Below are 18,104 nucleotides of genomic sequence, written 5' to 3' on the forward strand. Positions count from 1 at the left end.
CGGAAGTTCCAGAGCCGGCATTGAAAAGTGGGGGTGGGGGAGGAGGAAGATTCAGGGTAGGGATGGCGGCTCAAATTCCAATTGTGGCCACCACTTCCACTCCGGGGATAGCACGGAACAGCAAGAAGAGGCCAGCTAGTCCTTCCCACAACAGCAGCAGCGCTGGGGGTTACAGCGCCAGTAAGAAGAAAAGAGTGTCCGGGAACAGCTTTACGCAGGTATTCTGTCGCTCGCTTAGCCTGCGCGTGCGCGGGGCCTTTCGAGGCGGAACGAGGGCGCGTGCGCAGTGCAGAGCGGGGCGGAGCGAGGGCGCGTGCGCCTGGCTGGTGCCCGCTGGGCGGAGGGGCTGGATTTTGCGGTCTTGCCTACGGTGCTTGCGGATCTTATTTGCTATGCAAATAAAACATTATTGCCTTAGCTGTAGACTGTTGGGATTTGGTTCAAGTACCACCCGCGTTGCTTTGTCCTTGAGAGCCGGAGAGGTGGGGTTGTTAATACCGATTTAGAATGATCGTCCCTTCATCGAAGTCGCTTTTAGATTGAGGTTCAGAACTTTTTCTGTTTCAGTCAACGTGTTTCACCTTCGTCCTTTCTTGGACGTTTACCGAGTGTCTGTACCAAGAATGACTTGCTTCTTCCTCAGAAAAGTACTTTGTTGACTCTCAGTTTCCTTGTCCCAAAGTGGGTTTGGTCTTACCCCATGGACTTGTTAAAAGGATTCAATGAGGTCATGGTCGGAAAGCCCTGAGCACAGTGCCTGGCACAGACTAAACGGCATCTGGGCAATCTAAGCTCCACAATTCCAGCAAAGGATTTTCTGCAGAGGAGTGGTTTGGTTACATGAGTGTTTTTCGTAACTTCTGCATTTTATTTAAAGCAATAAGAGGGCAAAGATAGAGTGTGTTTCTTTGTCCTCTACAGCACATAGTGTGGCATCATTCATCAAGAATCAAGAGCGACGTTCTAGAAACGTTAAGTGCCTGTTGCAGTTTACAGATATAATGGGTAGTGCTCCCCCCGCCCTTTTTAAATGCTTTATTGAGATAGGACTTAAATGCCGTAAAATGTACAAATCTTAAGGAGTACAGATCAATGGCTTTTTATGTATGTATATATCTATGTGGCCAGATCAAGAGAATTTCCAGAGCCTTTGAAAATTCCCGGTGACCTTCTCCAGTCAATACTCTCTACCTTCCCTACCAGAGGTAACCAGTGTTCTGACATCTCTCACCATTGACTTTGCTTTTTGAACAGAATATAAATGGAATCATATAGGACATACTATTTAGTGTTTGTTTAGGTTTCTCTGTGAAACTGTTTTCCAGAGCCATTCATTCATTCATTCATTCATATTACCTGTTTCAATGTATCTGTTACATTGTGTAAACATACCACAACTGTTGACAGACATTTGAGTATACAGCTAATTGGCGCTGCTCTGAACATTCCTATACAAGTGTGTGCAGATATATGCTTTCATTTCTCTTAGGTAAATGGATAGTAGTGGAATTGCTGGGTCATATGATAGACACATTTACCTCAGAAATTTCCCAAAGTAGTTGCACTATTGGGCATTCTTGCCAGTAAATAATGAATGAGTTCCAGTTGTTCTATGTCCTCAGCCGTACTTGGCACCATCCATCTCTAACTTTAGCCATTGTGACGGCTGTGTACAGGTATCTCGTAAGTCCGAAGTCCTGGTATGATGTGCCTGGTTTGGTTTTCTGCTCAGGGTATCACAAAGCTGAAATCAAGTGTTGACTGGGCTGGTCTCATTCCTTGCCATACGGCCTCCTCCATCTTAAAAGCCAGCTGTGGAGAATCTCTTGCATCCAATCCCTGTCACACTTCAAATACTTCTGACTTCTCTTGTCCCTGAGCTCTGAACAAAGATTGAAGGACAGGCCCACCTGGATAGTCTCATTTGTGTGAGGTCAGCTGACTTGAGACCTTAATGTTATCTGTAAAACTCCTTCATAGTGGTGCCTATATTAGTGTTTGCTTGAATAACTGGAAGAAGGTGTGTGAACACCAGAAGCCAGGAATTGGAAGGGCCATCTTAAGAAGTCTACCTATCATATTTATGAAACAATTAGGAAAATACAGTAATTTCTAACCATGGACCAAAGTTGGTTATAGGTATTCTATGGTGTTGGTGCCCTAAGGTGGTGAGAGCCTGGAAGATGAGGACTCAGCAGGGGATGGTCGGCACACAAGGGAAGGTGGGGTGGCAGAGGGGTTGAGGTGGACTCTGAGGGGTGGGGGGTCTGGATGGGGAGGGCCTTCAAGGGCTGGAGCTGTGCGCGTGGATCAGATTGCTTACGGTTTTACCAGTGGGAAATGAGTGCTTTTTGTATAAACGATTGTATTTCTTGAGTTAAAAGGGACTTTACAGATTTTTCAGTATCTAAACTTGCTGAGTTCAATAGTTTCAGCTATTTTGTTTCTTACAAAAAAGCAGTATCTGTAAAACTTTCATGGGATTTAAAAATTTATAAGGGACATTTACATAGGACATTAGAATGATTTTTGAAATTGGTTAAAATAACCTGATATTGTGGATTCTTAAGGTGGGTTTTACTTTCTTGAATGTGCATTCTATTTCTAACGTAAAATTGTGTAGATGGATGAAATGTAAAGGGCTTTATGTTTGGAAGCCCTCAGGAGAGAATATTTTTGAATATTTAAAAAACCTTTTTTTTACATTTATTCATTTTTGAAAGAGACAGAGCAGTGTGGGATGGGGCAGAGAGAATGAGACACAGAATCCAAAGCAGGTTCCAGGCTCTAGGCTCTGAGTTGTCAGCACTCCACCTGTCATGGGGCTCAAACTCACAAATTGTGAGATCATGATCTGAGCCTAGAAGCTTAACCCACTGAGCCACCCAGGCACTCTTTGAATGTTTTTTTTAAGTGTTTTTATTTATTTTTATTTTTTGAAAGAGAGAGACAGAGCATGAGTTGGGGAGGGGCCGTAAGAGGAGACACAATCTGAAGCAGGCTCCAGGCTCTGAGCTCTTAGCACAGAGCCCCATGCAGGGCTCGAACTTGTAGACTGTGAGATTATGACCTGAGCCGAAGTCACTTAACCGACTGAGCCACCCAGGCGTCTCAAGTATATTTTGGATCTATAAGTATTCTGAACAAAGCATTTATAGAAACTCCTTTCTGTCAGTCCTAGGAAATAGTATTAAGTAGTTTAATAGTACTAAAATAATTTCATTATTTCATTAAGGTGAATCTTTAATTCAGTGGAAATTACTGTGCTTGCTAAATTGTACAAATTGTCACAGATTTGACAATTCTGTGTGGATTTGTGTTTATTTGTATTTTCAGTGTAAAGTATCAATAATGACATAATTTGGAAAGTGCTATTTCCCTTTCATTTTGGTTATGATGCTAAAGTGAAAGAAATCATGATAAATAATAATATCGAGCATTTACTCTTATCTCAGGCACTGTGCTAAGCACTTTCTAAGTACTATCTCATTTTATTATTATTAAAGTTTATTTATTTTGAGAGAGAGTAAGCATGAGTCGGGGAGAAGCCGAGAAAGAGAGAGAGAGAGAGAGAGAGAGAGAGAGAGAGAGAGAGAGAGAAATGCCAAGCAGGCTCTATACTCTCAGTGGAGAGCCCAATGCAGTGCTCAAATCCACAATCCTCGATGACCTGAGTGGAAATCAAGACTTGGACGCTTAAGCGACTGAGCCACCCAGCGCCCCTAATTATCATTATCTTAAGATTTTATTTTTAAAGTAATCTCTACACCTAATATGGAGCTTGAATTTCCTACTCTGAGGTCAAGAGTAGCATGCTCCACCACCTGAGCCAGCCAGGTGCCTCTGCCTCATTTAATTCTTAAACCTCTGTGAATTGTATTCTCCAGATAAAAAGACAGGATCATGGAGAGAGAGATTGAGTAACTTTCCCGAGATAATACAAACTACATGCAGTAGAGTCAGGATTGGAACCCAGGTAGATTGTCCAGAGTCCACGTTCTTTTTTCTTGACTGCCTCTCTTGATACCACTCTTATCACTCTTCTGCTTTGGAAGACAGAATTAAATATCTGATAGAACCAAATCCATGGTACAGAGAAATGCTTTGGGGGGAGATTAGATGAGCATAGGGCATTTTAGACTTTCCAGATGCATAGTAAAGTTGGTAAAATCTACAAAGAAACCTAATTGCCCTGGGCCTGAGTGTTACATGGTAGACTGATAGGTAATGAGTAAGCAGTGAACACTCTGTGGGCAATCTAAATGTCTAACTAAGTTAAGAGGCAGCAGTTGCTCCTTGAGAAGGTTAATGCAGAGTGCAGTGATGATAGACTCTTCTGTAATTGGAGGCACCAGAGAATGCTGGACTGATTTCTTCGTCCAAAAAATAACCATTCTACCCCTGACATTACAAGAAAATCATAATGTTAGATTTAGAAGTTCCTTTTTTCTGTTTTTAAAGTGGACATAGGGGGCCTGGGTGGCTTAGTCGTTTAAGTGTCCAACTTCGGCTCAGGTCATGATTTCAGTTTGTGGGTTCGAGCCCTGCATCGGGCTCTGTGCTGACAGCTCAGAGCCTGGAACCTGCTTCAGATTCTGTGTCTCCCTCTCTCTCTCTGCCCTTCCCCCTTCTTGTGCTCTGTCTCTCTGTTTCAATAATAAATAAAAACATAAAAAAATTAAAGTGGACATAAAAAGTCACCCACTTCTTCTCCGACAGCTATTATAATTTGTGTTTTCTATGTGGAGATAAAGTTTTTCATCATTGTCCTTGATGTATGACATTGTGGACCCTAGCTTGTGCTGTTTTCAGTAACCCTACCACAAGGCTACAGTTCTAGATTAGGCTCAGCGATTTGATTCTAGAATACTGTTAGATGGATGTAACTGAGGATTTGACTTTTCAGTGACCATGTTATCCTTAAGTCTGGGTCAGTTGTGCAGGCTGCCCTCCGGAGAGACGTGGCTGTTTATTGGGTGAGCAGGAGGCCTCACTGACTGCAGGCTGTGCTGCCTTGATACGGCCAGGTTTCTCCTCCCTGGGACTTACTTAGGTCAGCTCTTCTCGAGCTGAACAGAGGGGCAGCCCTGAGTGCTAAGCATTACTTCTTTCCTCTTGTTCATGTCCTGGGGATGGGACTGTTCATCTCGTAAAGTCTCTTGGTGTTAACGTGCTTTGGTAATGTGGAAACTCTACATCATTTAAAATGTTATTTGATTGCATTCCAGCCTCACAGACTTGATCCTCCCTTTCACTGCTGGCTGCTCCCTCTGATCGAGTCACTAATAGGCAGCAGGCTCTGGGCATGGCTGAAGCCCCAGGAGAGAAGAATGAGGGCACAGTCTCGTGGAGGGTGGGGTGGGGGAGGAAAGAACGGCAGAACACCCAGTTGTGGGCCCGGCTCTGGAACGATGTGGCTTAGGTCTCATTGGGATGTCCTTTCTCTGCATCTTCCTCAGCCTGGCTCCTCACTGGCCCTGCTGACAAGGGAGGGAGAGAAGATGAAGGAACCAAATGAGCAGGTGGGGTCCGCTTTGAAAATCAGGGCCAGAGCACCCCACCTCTGTCCCCTTGTTGTCTCTTCTCTGTCGTGAAGCCTGGAAGGGTGATGCAGACTTCTGGCCTTCTCTCCCACCCTTCCCCCTCCTCTCAGCAGATGCACCTGTTTGGCGGTGCCTCCGCTCCCCTGGCAGAGCTCCCAGACCTTCCCACCCGCACACACTTGCTGAGGTAGCTGCTCCTCTCGGTGGCCTCCCGATCTCAGTGAGGCCCCTCTGCCCACCAGCGTTCCTCATCTCTTCCTGGGGCCTGGGAACAGCCTGCATCAAAGAGCACCCCGTATTCCTTCCCAGGATTTCACTATGCACACAGCACCTAAGTCCACTAGGAATCAGAAAAGAGGCATGCAGAGAAAGGGAGAGAGAGATGCTGTCTTTCTGCAGTGCCTGCAGGGTAGGAAAGCCTAAGGCTATAGTTTGAGGCCTGTGGCTGCCAGCTGGGCGTGTTCTGTGGATGGTTCTGTAATTATGGGGGGAGGGGCTTGGGGGCTGCTTCCCCAGGTCCCTCTGGGAATTTTCCTTGCTGCTTTCGCAGCTCCATTTATTCTCTTCCAGGTGGAGACTTTACATAAGTCGTCATTTTCTTTCTTTTTTTTTTTTAATGTTTTATTTATTTTTTGATACAGAGAGAGACAGAGCATGAGAGGGGGAGGGGCAGAGAGAGAAGGAGACACAGAATCCGAAGCAGGCTCCAGGCTCCGAGCTAGCTGTCAGCACAGAGCCTGATGCGGGGCTCGAACCCACGAATGTGAGATCTGACCTGAGCCGAAGTCGGAGGCTCAACCGACCGAGCCACCCAGGCGCCCCAGTCGTCATTTTCTTTATGAAGAACTCCAGCAGTACGCTGGAGTTCCGTTAAAAGTTCCGTTTTGCTGTGATGCTCCCTGCATGGTTCTTGGGGCTGTCTTCCTGTCTCGCACGCACGTACTTTAGGCCATCCTGTAGACCCAGTCTCCTGCAAGTCCATGTGCATTGGCCTGCTCCTCATGGAGTAGTCCTGTGGCCACCCTGGTTCCAAGCTTCCTTGGGAAAAGGACCCCGTTGCTTCTTCTGATAGCAGCGGTTTTCTAAGACCTGCTCATCTCATGTGCCTCCAGCCAGTGAGTTAGGCTTCCTCCTTTGCCCCTGAACCACAGCCTCTTGAAAGAGCAGGTGACTGTCACTCTTCCTGACCTGCATGCCAGCTATACCTTCCTTTCAAGGTCCGTGGAGCCCCTGGCTCATTCGCTGTCAGGTTAGCAGCTGGCTGTACCCCAGGGGAGAGGTCTGTCTTAGCCACTGTATTTAAAAATTTTTATTTATTATTATTTTTAATGTTTATTCATTTATTTTGAGAGGAGAGAGAGAACTCAAGCAAGTGCAAGATGGGGAAGGGCAGAGAGAGAGGGAGAGAGAACCCCAAGCAGGCTCTGAACTGTCAGTGCAGAGCCCAAGGCAGGGTTTGAACTCACGAACTGTGAGATCATGACCTAAGCTGAAATCAAGAATCAGATGCTTAACCAACTGAACCACCCTGGTGCCCCTGCATTTTTTTTTTATGACTCTATTTCAGTGTGGATATCCTAAAACCAAAGGCATTCTCTGACATAACAACAGTACAGCCATTGGATTTAGGGCATTCACACTGAAGCAACACTGACACCGAATACATAGACTGTACACTTGTCTTTGATCTGGTCCAGGGTCCAGTCTAGGATCACACATTGTGTTTAGTTGTCATCGGTTTTTAGCTTCCTTTTATGTAGAGCAGTTCTTCAGTCTTTATCTTTCACGACCTGCACTTTTGAAGCATACTAGTCAGTTGTTTTATAGAATGTTGCTCAGTTTGGGCTTGTCTGATATTTTCTCATGATGAGACATGGGTAATACATCTGGCAGGAGTGACGCAGGCCCCTTCCCAGTGCATCACATCCTGGCACGTGGTGGCCGCATGCTCTGTTACTGACAGTGTTATCTTGGAGCACGTAGTAAGATGGTGTCTACCGGGTCTCTCCGCTGTGTGTGTCAAGGTGTCCTGTGGGGAGACACTTCTGAGACTTAGCTTTAGTCATTCATCTGTAAGTTTGTTTATTTGTTAACTGCTTTATTGAGATATGATCCACATACCATAACATTTGCCCTCTTAGAGTGTACTCGTCAGTGGTTTGTAGGATATTCACTGAATTGTGCCACCATTGCCACCATCTAATTTTAGAATATTTCCATGACCCTGAAAAGAAACCCTTATCTCTTAGCAGTCTTTCCCCATGCCCCCTTCCTCCCAGCCCCTGACCACCTCTCATCTTTGATTCCTGTAGTCACCTTATGTAAATCATACAATCTGCAGCCTCTTGTGTATGCTTCTTTCAGTCACCATAATATTGTCAAGGCTTATCCGTGGTGTAGGTATATCAGTACTTCATTCCCTTCTATGGCTGATAACCCTCCGTTGATGGACATGTTTGCACTTCTTGGCTATTATGAAAAATGCTTCTATAAACATGCACATGTTTTTGTGCAGACTTATTTTTATTTCTCTTGGGTATACATATAGTTGAATTACTGGGTCATAGGATAATTCTGTTCAATATTTTGAGGGAATACCAAACAATTTTTCAAAGTGGCCATAGCCTTTTACATTCTCACAAGCAGTGTATGAGGGTTACAGTGTCTCCACATCCTCGCCAACACGTCTTTGTTTGTGTCTTTGTGGTGGCCATTCCATATGTTGCCATGTGGGTGTGGAGTGGTATCTCATTATGGTTTTGATTTACATTTCCCTAATAGCCAATGATGGTGAGCAATTTTTATGCTGGCCATTTGTAGGTCTTCTTCAAAGAAACATTACTTGAAATCCGTGGCCCATTTAAAACGGAATTGTCTTTTTGTTGTTGAGTGATAACAATTCTTTACATATTCTGCATCAGTGTTATTTACTTTGTTGCTCAAAATAGCTAGTGGGAACCTCTCCAAATTGGTTTCTGTGTCCTTTAATATACTCCCCTCAGTTTTTGAGTTCTGTTATGGACTGAATTTTGTCCCTAAGTTTTTTTTTTTTTTTTTTGAGAGAGAGACAGAGACAGCACAAGCAGGGGAGGGGTAGAGAGAGGAAGAGAATCTCAAGTAGGCTCTGTACAGTGCAGAGCCTAATGTGGGGTTGGAACTCACAAAACTGTGAGATCATGACTTTACCTGAAATCAAGACAGATGCTTGACACAACCATGCAGGTGCCCCTCCCTTCAAGATTTATAAGGAGACCTCACCCCCAGTACACCTAGAATATAACTGTATTTGGAGATAGGGACATCACAGAGGTAACTAAGATTAAATGTGGTCATAAAGGTGGAGCCCTAAGCCCATATGACCACTGTCTTTATGCAAGACACCTATGGGAGTCCTAATCCCATATGACCGTTGTCCTTATGCAGAAGACCAGGGAGGGGAGTGTGCAGAGGAAAGGCCATGTGAGGATACAGATAGAAGACAGCCATCTCCAAGCCAAGGAGCACGGCCTCCGGAGAAACCTGCAGACATCTTGCCCTGGACTTGTAGGACTTGTAGTTTCCAGAGCTGTGAGGAAATAAATTTCTGTTGTTTAACCCACCCAGGCTGTGGCATTTGGTTATGGCTGCCCTAACAAACTGATACAGCTCTTTTCTTACTTTCTTGAACCACAGGCTCATCTTGTATTTTCCTGCCCCAGCCCTAGAACCAGCTTTTTTTTTTTTTTTTAAAGGATCAGTAGTTCTTGGAGAATAACTTTTAGAAACCAGGATCTGAATACAGTTGTGCCTGCTGTTTCCAGCCCTCAGTGGAGAGAGCTAGCAAGTATTGGGGTGTGTGTGTGTGTGTGTGTGTGTGTGTGCGCACGCACACGCATCTCCCCCTTACTCTCTGTGTTTCTCTGTCTGTGCTATGTTAAAACCACAAGTCCACATTGCAGACCTCTGATTTCAGCCTCGTAGCACAGGCTTCATTCTGGCCTTCCATCATTCCTCATTTGCTCCTTAGAATACGTGTATAGTAGTTTCAGAATTCTTAATCTGTACTCTTGTGAGAAATAAACCCAATTGTTTATGGTTCTTTTTGCCTTTAGCCTTAATTTATATTGTCAAAATACTGTATCAAAGATTTCTGGAGTTCTCTCTCCCTTCCTCCCCTTCAGTGTGGTTATGTTTGTCATTCAAAATACAGTTAGGTTGATTTGTTTTTGTTTGTAGTCCTTTCTCCCTACCTGCTGCCCATCCTTCTTGGTATTATTATTATTTTAGTATGTGAAACTTTAGCATGGTTCAGAAGGTCAAAACACTACACAAAGCTGTACTCGGCGAAGTTTCACTCCTTTCTGCCCTTCCCCTCTCCTGTCCCTTCCACCCCGTTCCCCATGCTCCATAGGTAACCCAGCCCTATCATTTCCAAGTCATCCTTCCTGTGTTTCTTTGTGTTCGGCCGCCGCACCCCCCTGAGCAGATTCCTTACCCCCTGAGCACGTACATCTTAAGACGTGGCACCAAGTGACACTGTGCTGTGGTGTTCCTTAACTCTCGTCAACCAGGTAACCGGCCAGCCAGGCACTGGGTTAGATGCGGGGGACAGAACATTGGCCTGCGGTGAAGCAGGTTGTGTCCCAGCTCTGTGCCCCTCACTCTCGGAGTCTCTCCTCTCATCTGTCCTCCTCTCTCAGTCCCTCCTATTTCTGGTCTGTTGTTCCCTGTTTCATAAAGCTGCTGTTTTTTCATCAACTAAGACATACACAAACCATCTATCATTTATCTAATTTACAATAGATATTAGTCTTAGAATAGTCAACACAAAATAACATTGACAATTGGCTAAAACTATACAAGGTAACATTGATTGTTGATTAAACGTGATGGGAAAACAACATTTTCCTCCTCAGATTGGGTCTCCCAGGATACATGTACCTGGCAGAAATGGCATGCCCATGAAGGAAAAAGTAGAAGGGCAATAGAAGTTAGTTATGTACAGAATGCTAAATCTAATCTTTGTTACAACATTAAAACTGACATGGAGTAATCCCGATGAAAATACTCTTAGTAAAGCATAAATGAGCATGGGAAAATTGGAAACTGTGCCATACAGAAAATGACTCGATGGATTTTGTACCAGAAATTACAAAATACAGGAAGGAGGGGGAGTGGAAGCTGAGGCTGGAGAGGAGGCCAGGGTGTGTTTCTAATCTCAAGGTCAGGGGTGCCCACTTGCCCGCTGTAAATAGTGGAGTCACATTGGGCTTCACTTAAGAACGTGTCACTGACTGTGCTGGAGAGAAGGGAGCGGCCAAGGTGTGTGCACCACAGAGCCCATCCTCTGAGGCCGAGAACTGAGGATGGTGCAGATGAGGGTGAGGGCGAGGGAAGGACTTATGGGAGAGGGAGGGAGAGAGAGAGAGAGAAGAGAAAGAACATTTGTGGCTGAGGACAGTGGGAAAAGGTTGAGAAGGGTGGAGGCCTCTTAGCTCCTAGAGTTGACACTGAACTGGGGTTTGGAAAAGAGAAGACTTAGGAAAGACTGTGAAGGGGGAGCAAGTGGAGGGGCACACCTGACAAAAGGGGTGGTGTGGACAGAGGAGGAGCACGGGCGCACGTGCAGAGACCCTGGCAGAGTCTGGGACAGTGTTTGAGAGGAGACTGTTCCGAGAACCACTGAAGCAGAGCGAGTGGCCCCGTGGCCCCTGCGTGGATGCTCCTGCGGGGCTGGAGGCAGTGCTGATGGAATTTACACACACACAACCAGCACTCTTCTCCACTGCTGCTGAGAGTGTAAAAGAGGGCAGCCATTTAGGAAAATGAGTTGGCAGTTAAACACACACTTACCCTATTACCCAACCATTCTGCTCCTAGGTATTTACCCAAGAGAAGTGAAAACACAGGTCCACACAAAGGTTGGTACAGAATGTTCACAGCAGCATTATTTATAATAGTCAAAGACTACATTTGCCCCAAATGTTCATCAGCAGAGAGCGGGTAAACAAATCGTGGTGTCGCCCCTCTGCCGAGTGCAGGCCAGTACAGGGAAACATGACTGACACCACCCCAGCTGTCCGCAGCAACACCACAGATCCCGAATGCTCTGTGCTGAACTAGGGGAGCCAGCACAAGAGCGCATGCTGTCAGATTCCAGTGGTGGCACGTTCCACCTGGGGGTGGAAGGTATTGACTGGGAAGGGGCCTGAGGGAACTTTCTGGGATGATGGAAATGTTCCGTATCTCAACAGGGACATGGATTAAACAAGTGTAAATATGTGGCAAAACTCATGAAACCTACACCTCAAACCTGTGAATTTCATTGGATATAAATTATGTTTCAATTTAAAAAATTATTGTAGTCTGGAAATCACATTAAAATCAGAAATAATTTCTTAGTTTGGCTTGAATTTTTTCTAGGTGATGGTTAACGTAAAAGGTTTCTTGGTGGGGGCGCCTGGGTGACTCAGTTGTTTAAGTGTCAGACTCTTGGTTTCAGCTCAGGTCATGACCTCGCAGTTCATGAGTTCGAGGCCTGCTTCGATGTCTGCGGACACCACAGAGCTGATAGCTCTCTTTCTCTCAAAAATAAACATTAAAAAAAATAAAATTTTTAAAAATGGGTTTTTGTTTTTGTTTTAAAGCATTTAGCCTGCTTGTCAGGACACTGGCTGCAGCCAGCTGACCCGCGGATGTCCAGCCTCTTCTCCCTCTGTTTTCCTTCCTGAGAATGCCTATATCCTGCTGCTCCCCTTAAGCCTGAGAGCTGTAGCCTGGGTGCTCTGGCTGATGACACTCTTACAAGGGCTGGCGTGGTTTTTGTCTTAATGTTTTGAGACACATTTAGACAAGCTTAGCAGGTTTGAATCCAGAGCCAATCACTGTGTGGCCTTGACGCCATGCCCCTGAGCCTCTGTTTTCTCTTCTGGAAACGGGATAACAGAGCTGTCAGAGTTAAATGAGCCAGCTCAGGTAGCACACCCATCTCTAATGCGTGCCACATGGGAGAACGGGAAGCATAGCAGCTGGGGTCCTGGCTGTCTCTCCTGTGGGCTCTCTGCACAACAGGGGCCCCTCCAGTCCGGCATGCCCTTCTCTGCTACAGGCAACCTGCTAGGGCTCTGGGGCACTGTCTTCCTTCACATGTCTTGTGGAATCATCCTGTGTCTTGTTGGGAGCCGAGTTAGGGATCTCACCTAGAAGCAGCTGACCTCAAACTATCCTTATTATGTTTTAAGGGTATCAGCCTGGAAGCCATGGGTGAGAATAAAATGGTGCCCTCTGATTATAGCACAGGACCTATGGACAAAGCTGCCAAGCCATTGCCATTCAAGGATCCAAACTTTGTGGTAAGCATCTAAGGTATTTTATACACACAAAACCCAAACACCCATACCTCAGCCTCTGTTCCTGTGGGGTCTGCGGCCTGGGTGGCACTGGGGTCCTTTTCCATCAGGCCAAGTCGACATGTTCTCAGACATCGGCCGTTAGGAGATGGGCGGGGGCAGAAGGAGGGCCCTTCCCCTTCCATGGATCTTCCAGTGGGCCAGTGCCCAAGGATTGGTGTCTTTTGAGGAACTGGTTAAAGAGGATGGGTCATTTCCAAGATTCTTTACCATTCCTTTTCATTGGTTTTATGTAAGTTTAGATGAGCTTAAAATAATTAACTGAAGGAGAAGTGCTCCTCATTAGTTTAAGTAAATCTAACCTTATGTTGCTCTAAAGTAGAAATAGGCTACTCTTCCTTTCATTCTTGAAGGATATAATAATTACAGAGACTCATTATGTCATTAGAAGTTTTCCATTAATTAGTTTTGAAAATACAGTATTACCCGTGCCTGCAACAGATTTTGGTATTTTTTTCCATTTTACTTTGTCATTTTCATAGAAGAAAAAAATTTCCAGAAGAATTGCCATGCCATGCTTGAGGCTTACTTGGGTTTTCCAGGATCTCCAGTAATTTGTGAGGCAGTGACCTGCCCTCAGAAGGGAGTTTAGAGATGTAGTCATGAGTTTAAATCTAATTTTGTAATACATTTATTTTAAAGTAATGGGAAATTCATGAGTGAATTCTATAAAGTTAGTCCCAACAAAGAATGTGAGTTTCTATGAGCATGTTAAAAAAACAAACAAACAAACACCTTTTATTTCTATTCTATCACCAATTAACTCAGGGGTTTTGATAATCTACAAGTTGGGTTTTTGTAAGTAAGATTAAAGTGTACAGTGTCAGACTTAAAAAAACAGCCTTTAGGGGTACAAGCGAGCTGAGAGAATGAGGGCTATGTTATAGTTATGAATGAGCATGATTCAGCTTCTGAAATGGTAGCCTCCACTGAGTTTTGTCTCTTCTGATCCACGTCTTTAATTCAAGCACTCTGGCCACGGTGGCGCGGTAGCTGGCAAGAAGAACAGAACCTGGAAGAACCTGAAACAAATCCTCGCTTCGGAAAGGGCATTGCCTTGGCAACTGAACGATCCTAACTGTGAGCTGTCTGGAGCCTTTCATGTGTTTATAATGTTTAGACTAGGAACTTCTAACAAACGTACACCATTTGCCTGTGTCCGCATGAACATAGGAAACGACTTATAGCCTAGGAATTCTATAGTTGCCTCAGTATGGGAGATAATGTACCTGTTTCCTCATAACTGTATCTGTGTTGAACCTGTTTATGTCATCATGGATGTGTGGTTTTTGTGTCACCATTAACATTTCCATCTGGAGGAATAGGTCCTGATATGGTCATACTGGCATTTCTGTTGGGCAAACTTCTTACTCAAGAGTCGCTCCCCTTCAAATGTGTTTTCCAAGGTTGAAAAAGATTTAGGAGGGTTTCTAACAACCAGCTGAGGGGCTGACTCTGTTTTGCTCTCCAGGCCGTTGTTTTTCAGAGTAAATGCTTTATGCTGCAGTATTTTCCAATCTGTGTAAAGCACTGTTACAAGTTCTGTTCAACTTCATCGGAAAGTAGAGGTCAAAGCTCCATCTGCGTCCTGTCCCATGGCACATCTTTCATGGGAGTGACTCAGATGGGTGACAAGTGAACTAGTCAGCAGTCCGGGTGTGGACATTCCGGTGTCCAGGCGCACAGACCCAATTAGGGGGTTATTTGGCATCGCCCTCAGCCCATGTAGCCTGTGACAGTGAGAGTGGCTTGTGGGCAGATGAGCTTTCTGTTGGCTCCCCAGGGACAGGGCAGGGCTACATCCAGAGCCTGCACTTGGTCTGTGAGGTACATAATTATCTCCCCGGAGAGTTCTGGGGACACTTGATCACAGAATATTAATTTCAGAAATATTATCCAACAGCATCTTAGGAGGGAAAAGGAGAGGGATATGAGTATTTTTAAGCCAGCTTAGTTACCTTCTTTTCTCCTTTCTTCCCCCCTAGACTTCAGTATTGACGCTCCTCCGTCCTTCAAACCAGCTAAGAAGTATTCTGATGTTTCAGGTCTTCTTGTGAGTATAATTACATCTCGGTCTCTAGCACTGCGTTGAAGAGGAGACTCACAGCACTATTTAGACAGTGTTGATGTCAACCACCCCTGACCCTGCCTGCATACTTTGAAGAGGTGATGGGTTTGTGCTGAAGCACTGGCAGGCCTGTCTTAGAGCGGCTGCCGCCTGGGGCAGCAGTGTAGGTAGGCTGGAGGAAAGACTGTTTCAGAAGGAGGGAGACACGAGTTTCACTTCCCCTTCCTCGTCTCGTTAATACATGAGACAACATGAAAGAAACAACAATTTCTTTTTTTTTTGCTGTGACTTAAAAAATTTCTTGCATCTTAGAAATGATTGTACTTTAAAAAACATATTTAAACTTCTCCAAAGACTAAGGATGCTCTATGGTAAAGGCAGTGATTTTCAAACTTATTTGTAAGCATTGGAAGCATGATTTTATGCACCGCTTTTCCAAGTGAAATCTTTGACAGAATCCCCGGGAGCCCACTGACCCAGCGTGGCCCGTGTGGATCTGGTCCTCTGTCCCCACGCTGTGGCCCCGGAAGTACTTCTGGGGAATGCAGTTCCAGCACCAGCAACGCTGTTGGACAGGCGGGACTCAGGAACTAGCTGACCTCCGGAACCTCACTGCCCCTCATCTCCTTTTCTGAGTGTAAATGCCATGTGCAGCTTTCAGCCCCACTTCCTCATCCTTTTCACCGCTGTTATGTTCGGAAGATGGGCCGTTTCTCATAACTATAGAAATAATGAGGCACTTGACTTTTTAAAACTCAAACACATCATTTAACTGGTTTACATTTTAATAAAAATGTAGGACTCCAAACATCTGTAGCAAACTGACTGAACTAATGATCTAAATTTTACACTGGGGAAGATTTGAGGTTTTCTTACATTTTTGAAAATAATGTTAGTTATATTCTTTGAATCAGTTGTGTATTTTAGCTTTTCCTCCGGAAAGCCCACACTCCTCAGTGCACTACAAACTTTCTAACATAGACCCTTTAACAGTTATCGCAAAAAACAACAGGGAGATTAGAAATGCTGTAACATGGTGTGCGTGCATGTGTGTGTGTGTGTGTGTGTGTGTGTGTGTGTGTGCCTGCGCGTGCGTGCATATATCTCTGTGGTGGATTCTTTATGAGCAGGTAGCTTTTCCTCACCACTAGGCAGCTCATGGGCTAGTGCATTGGTTTGCATACATTAGGAGGCATGAAAATCATTTTGAGAAGCATTGTTTCAGGTACTTTGTGCCATGGGCAAGGACTTGTCATGTCACACCTCACCTAAAACTTCTTGCTCCACTGTATGTAAGAATTAAGAAAATTTTGAATATACAAAAAACTCTACCAAATCATTCAAAGACAATCCCATCGCAGGGCTGGCTAAAAGGATATGAATACAGTTACAAGGAGGAAATGCAGATGACCAGTAAATAGATATTCAATCTCACTGATAATAAAAGAAAAGAGTCCTCAGTAGGAAAGAGGGGCACCTGGGTGGCTCAGTCAGGTAAGTGTCCAACTCTTAGTTTCAGCTGAGGTCATGATCTCATGATTTTGTGAGTTCGAGTCCCGTGTCGGGCTCTGTGCTGATAGTAAGGAGCCTGTTTGGGATTCTCTCTCTCCCCCTCTCTCTGCTCTTCCCTACTCATGCTGTCTCTATCTCTCTCAAAATAAATACATAAGCTTAAAAAAAAAAAAAAGACCCATCAGTAGGGAAGAAATAAAGACATTGGGTTATAAACGTCGTCAGAATAGAGAAATGGATATCCTCCTGTGTGGCCCTTTTGAGGTGGGAATACATTGGTCTGGGTTCTTTGGGAGACATTTGGCAGTCAGTACCTATGGAGGCAGGAAGGCTAACGCCCACGAGCCAGCGGTCTGCCTTCCAGGCAGCTCCTACGGAGCCAGTGTGCACAAGGAGCATTGTGCAGACGTGCTTATGAGAAAATGACTGTGAGCAAAACACTAGAAATAAAATCAAGGTCAGTCAACCGGGGCTTGGGATTGGGGATATTTTCATTCTGTCCTGAGGCTGACGTGTATGTAATAACATGGATAAACATCCAAGTTGTATCGTTTACTGAGGGTACAAAGTAGTATAATCAGCATGGTTCCGCTTATACAAAAAGCAATACACACTTACAGAAAAATACTGGGTAATTTCTCTGGTGTGTTTGCATATGTGTGTAAGAGTATATACAAACAAGGTCTGGAAGGGTGCCCACTTACCAGAGTTTCCTTGGGGAAAGGCAAGGATTTTTAGATGGTAGGTGGTTGGAAAAGGAGACTTTAGTCTTATTGACAATGTTTTCTTCGTTCACTTTCCTTTCTTATTCCCTTCCCTTTGAATATGTCCCATTTGTTGCCTGCATAAATTAAAGTTACATAATTAAAAATGAAGCCCAGCTCATGTTTACACTGTTGCACCTGTTCCTGGCTGGCCAGATGACAGTCCGCTGGGCATGGGCAGGCAGGGAGGCGTGCAGGGTCACACCTGTGTTTAGCCCTGGTTACAAAGCCATGGGAAGTACAGTGGTTCTGGGGACACGGGCGCAGTGAACAGTGCCTGTCACCTGGCAGCCAGGGAACCCTTCGAGCAGTTTACCGCTGCCCCACTGGAAGGTGGCCTTCGTTTTATTCAGGCTCCAGGCATGGAATCAGAGGAGGACAGATTGGAGGAGTGCAGTGTTTCTCTTGTTCAGCTCTGGGGTGTCACTTGGCCTCCTCCCTTCTGCTCAGAATACTAGGTCAAGCTTTCGTTGGTAACCTTTCTGTCAGTGCCAGAGTATCTCTGTATTCTGCATTATTTATTCAGCAGGCTTCTTGGCCCCGAGGTCTGAACTTGGGCGGGCCGGCTCAGCACAGTGTGGTGGTAGGAGGGAGGCAGCCACAGAAGTGGAGCCAGGCCGGAGCTGGATCATATAGGGAGGGCAGATGATCAAAGCCAGACACGCAGGCCCGCACCCCTGCCTGGAACTGCGGCAGAGACTCCCCTGCCAGTCGGCTCGTCCGACTGCTGCATGGCCAGGAGCCTCGAAGGAGACTTGTTGCTCCTTCTCTACTTAAGCCTTCCTCAATATTACTGTCTTCAAAGGAAATGTGGTACAGAAAGGCAAGA

The 18,104-nt window shown here is 45.2% G+C and overlaps 1 protein-coding gene and 1 long non-coding RNA gene across 2 annotated transcripts in view; one reads left to right on the plus strand and one right to left on the minus strand.

Annotated features, from left to right (window-relative positions):
* INO80C (INO80 complex subunit C) overlaps positions 1-18,104 on the plus strand; it is a 20,255-nt gene continuing 2,151 nt past the window's right edge. Inside the window, exons 1-4 of the mRNA XM_029922407.1 lie at positions 1-218; positions 12,764-12,874; positions 13,900-14,011; positions 14,917-14,984. Of these exons, the coding sequence (XP_029778267.1) occupies positions 63-218; positions 12,764-12,874; positions 13,900-14,011; positions 14,917-14,984 (447 nt within the window). The 5' untranslated portion in view covers positions 1-62. The remainder of the gene's footprint in view (positions 219-12,763; positions 12,875-13,899; positions 14,012-14,916; positions 14,985-18,104) is intronic.
* The window catches only part of LOC115277987, a 24,964-nt gene continuing 11,810 nt past the window's right edge, over positions 4,951-18,104 (minus strand). Inside the window, exon 2 of the long non-coding RNA XR_003902627.1 lies at positions 4,951-5,480. This is a non-coding gene — a long non-coding RNA (uncharacterized LOC115277987). The remainder of the gene's footprint in view (positions 5,481-18,104) is intronic.

This window comes from Suricata suricatta, chromosome 14 (genome assembly GCF_006229205.1).
Source record: "Suricata suricatta isolate VVHF042 chromosome 14, meerkat_22Aug2017_6uvM2_HiC, whole genome shotgun sequence".
Taxonomy (NCBI): Eukaryota; Metazoa; Chordata; class Mammalia; order Carnivora; family Herpestidae; genus Suricata; species Suricata suricatta.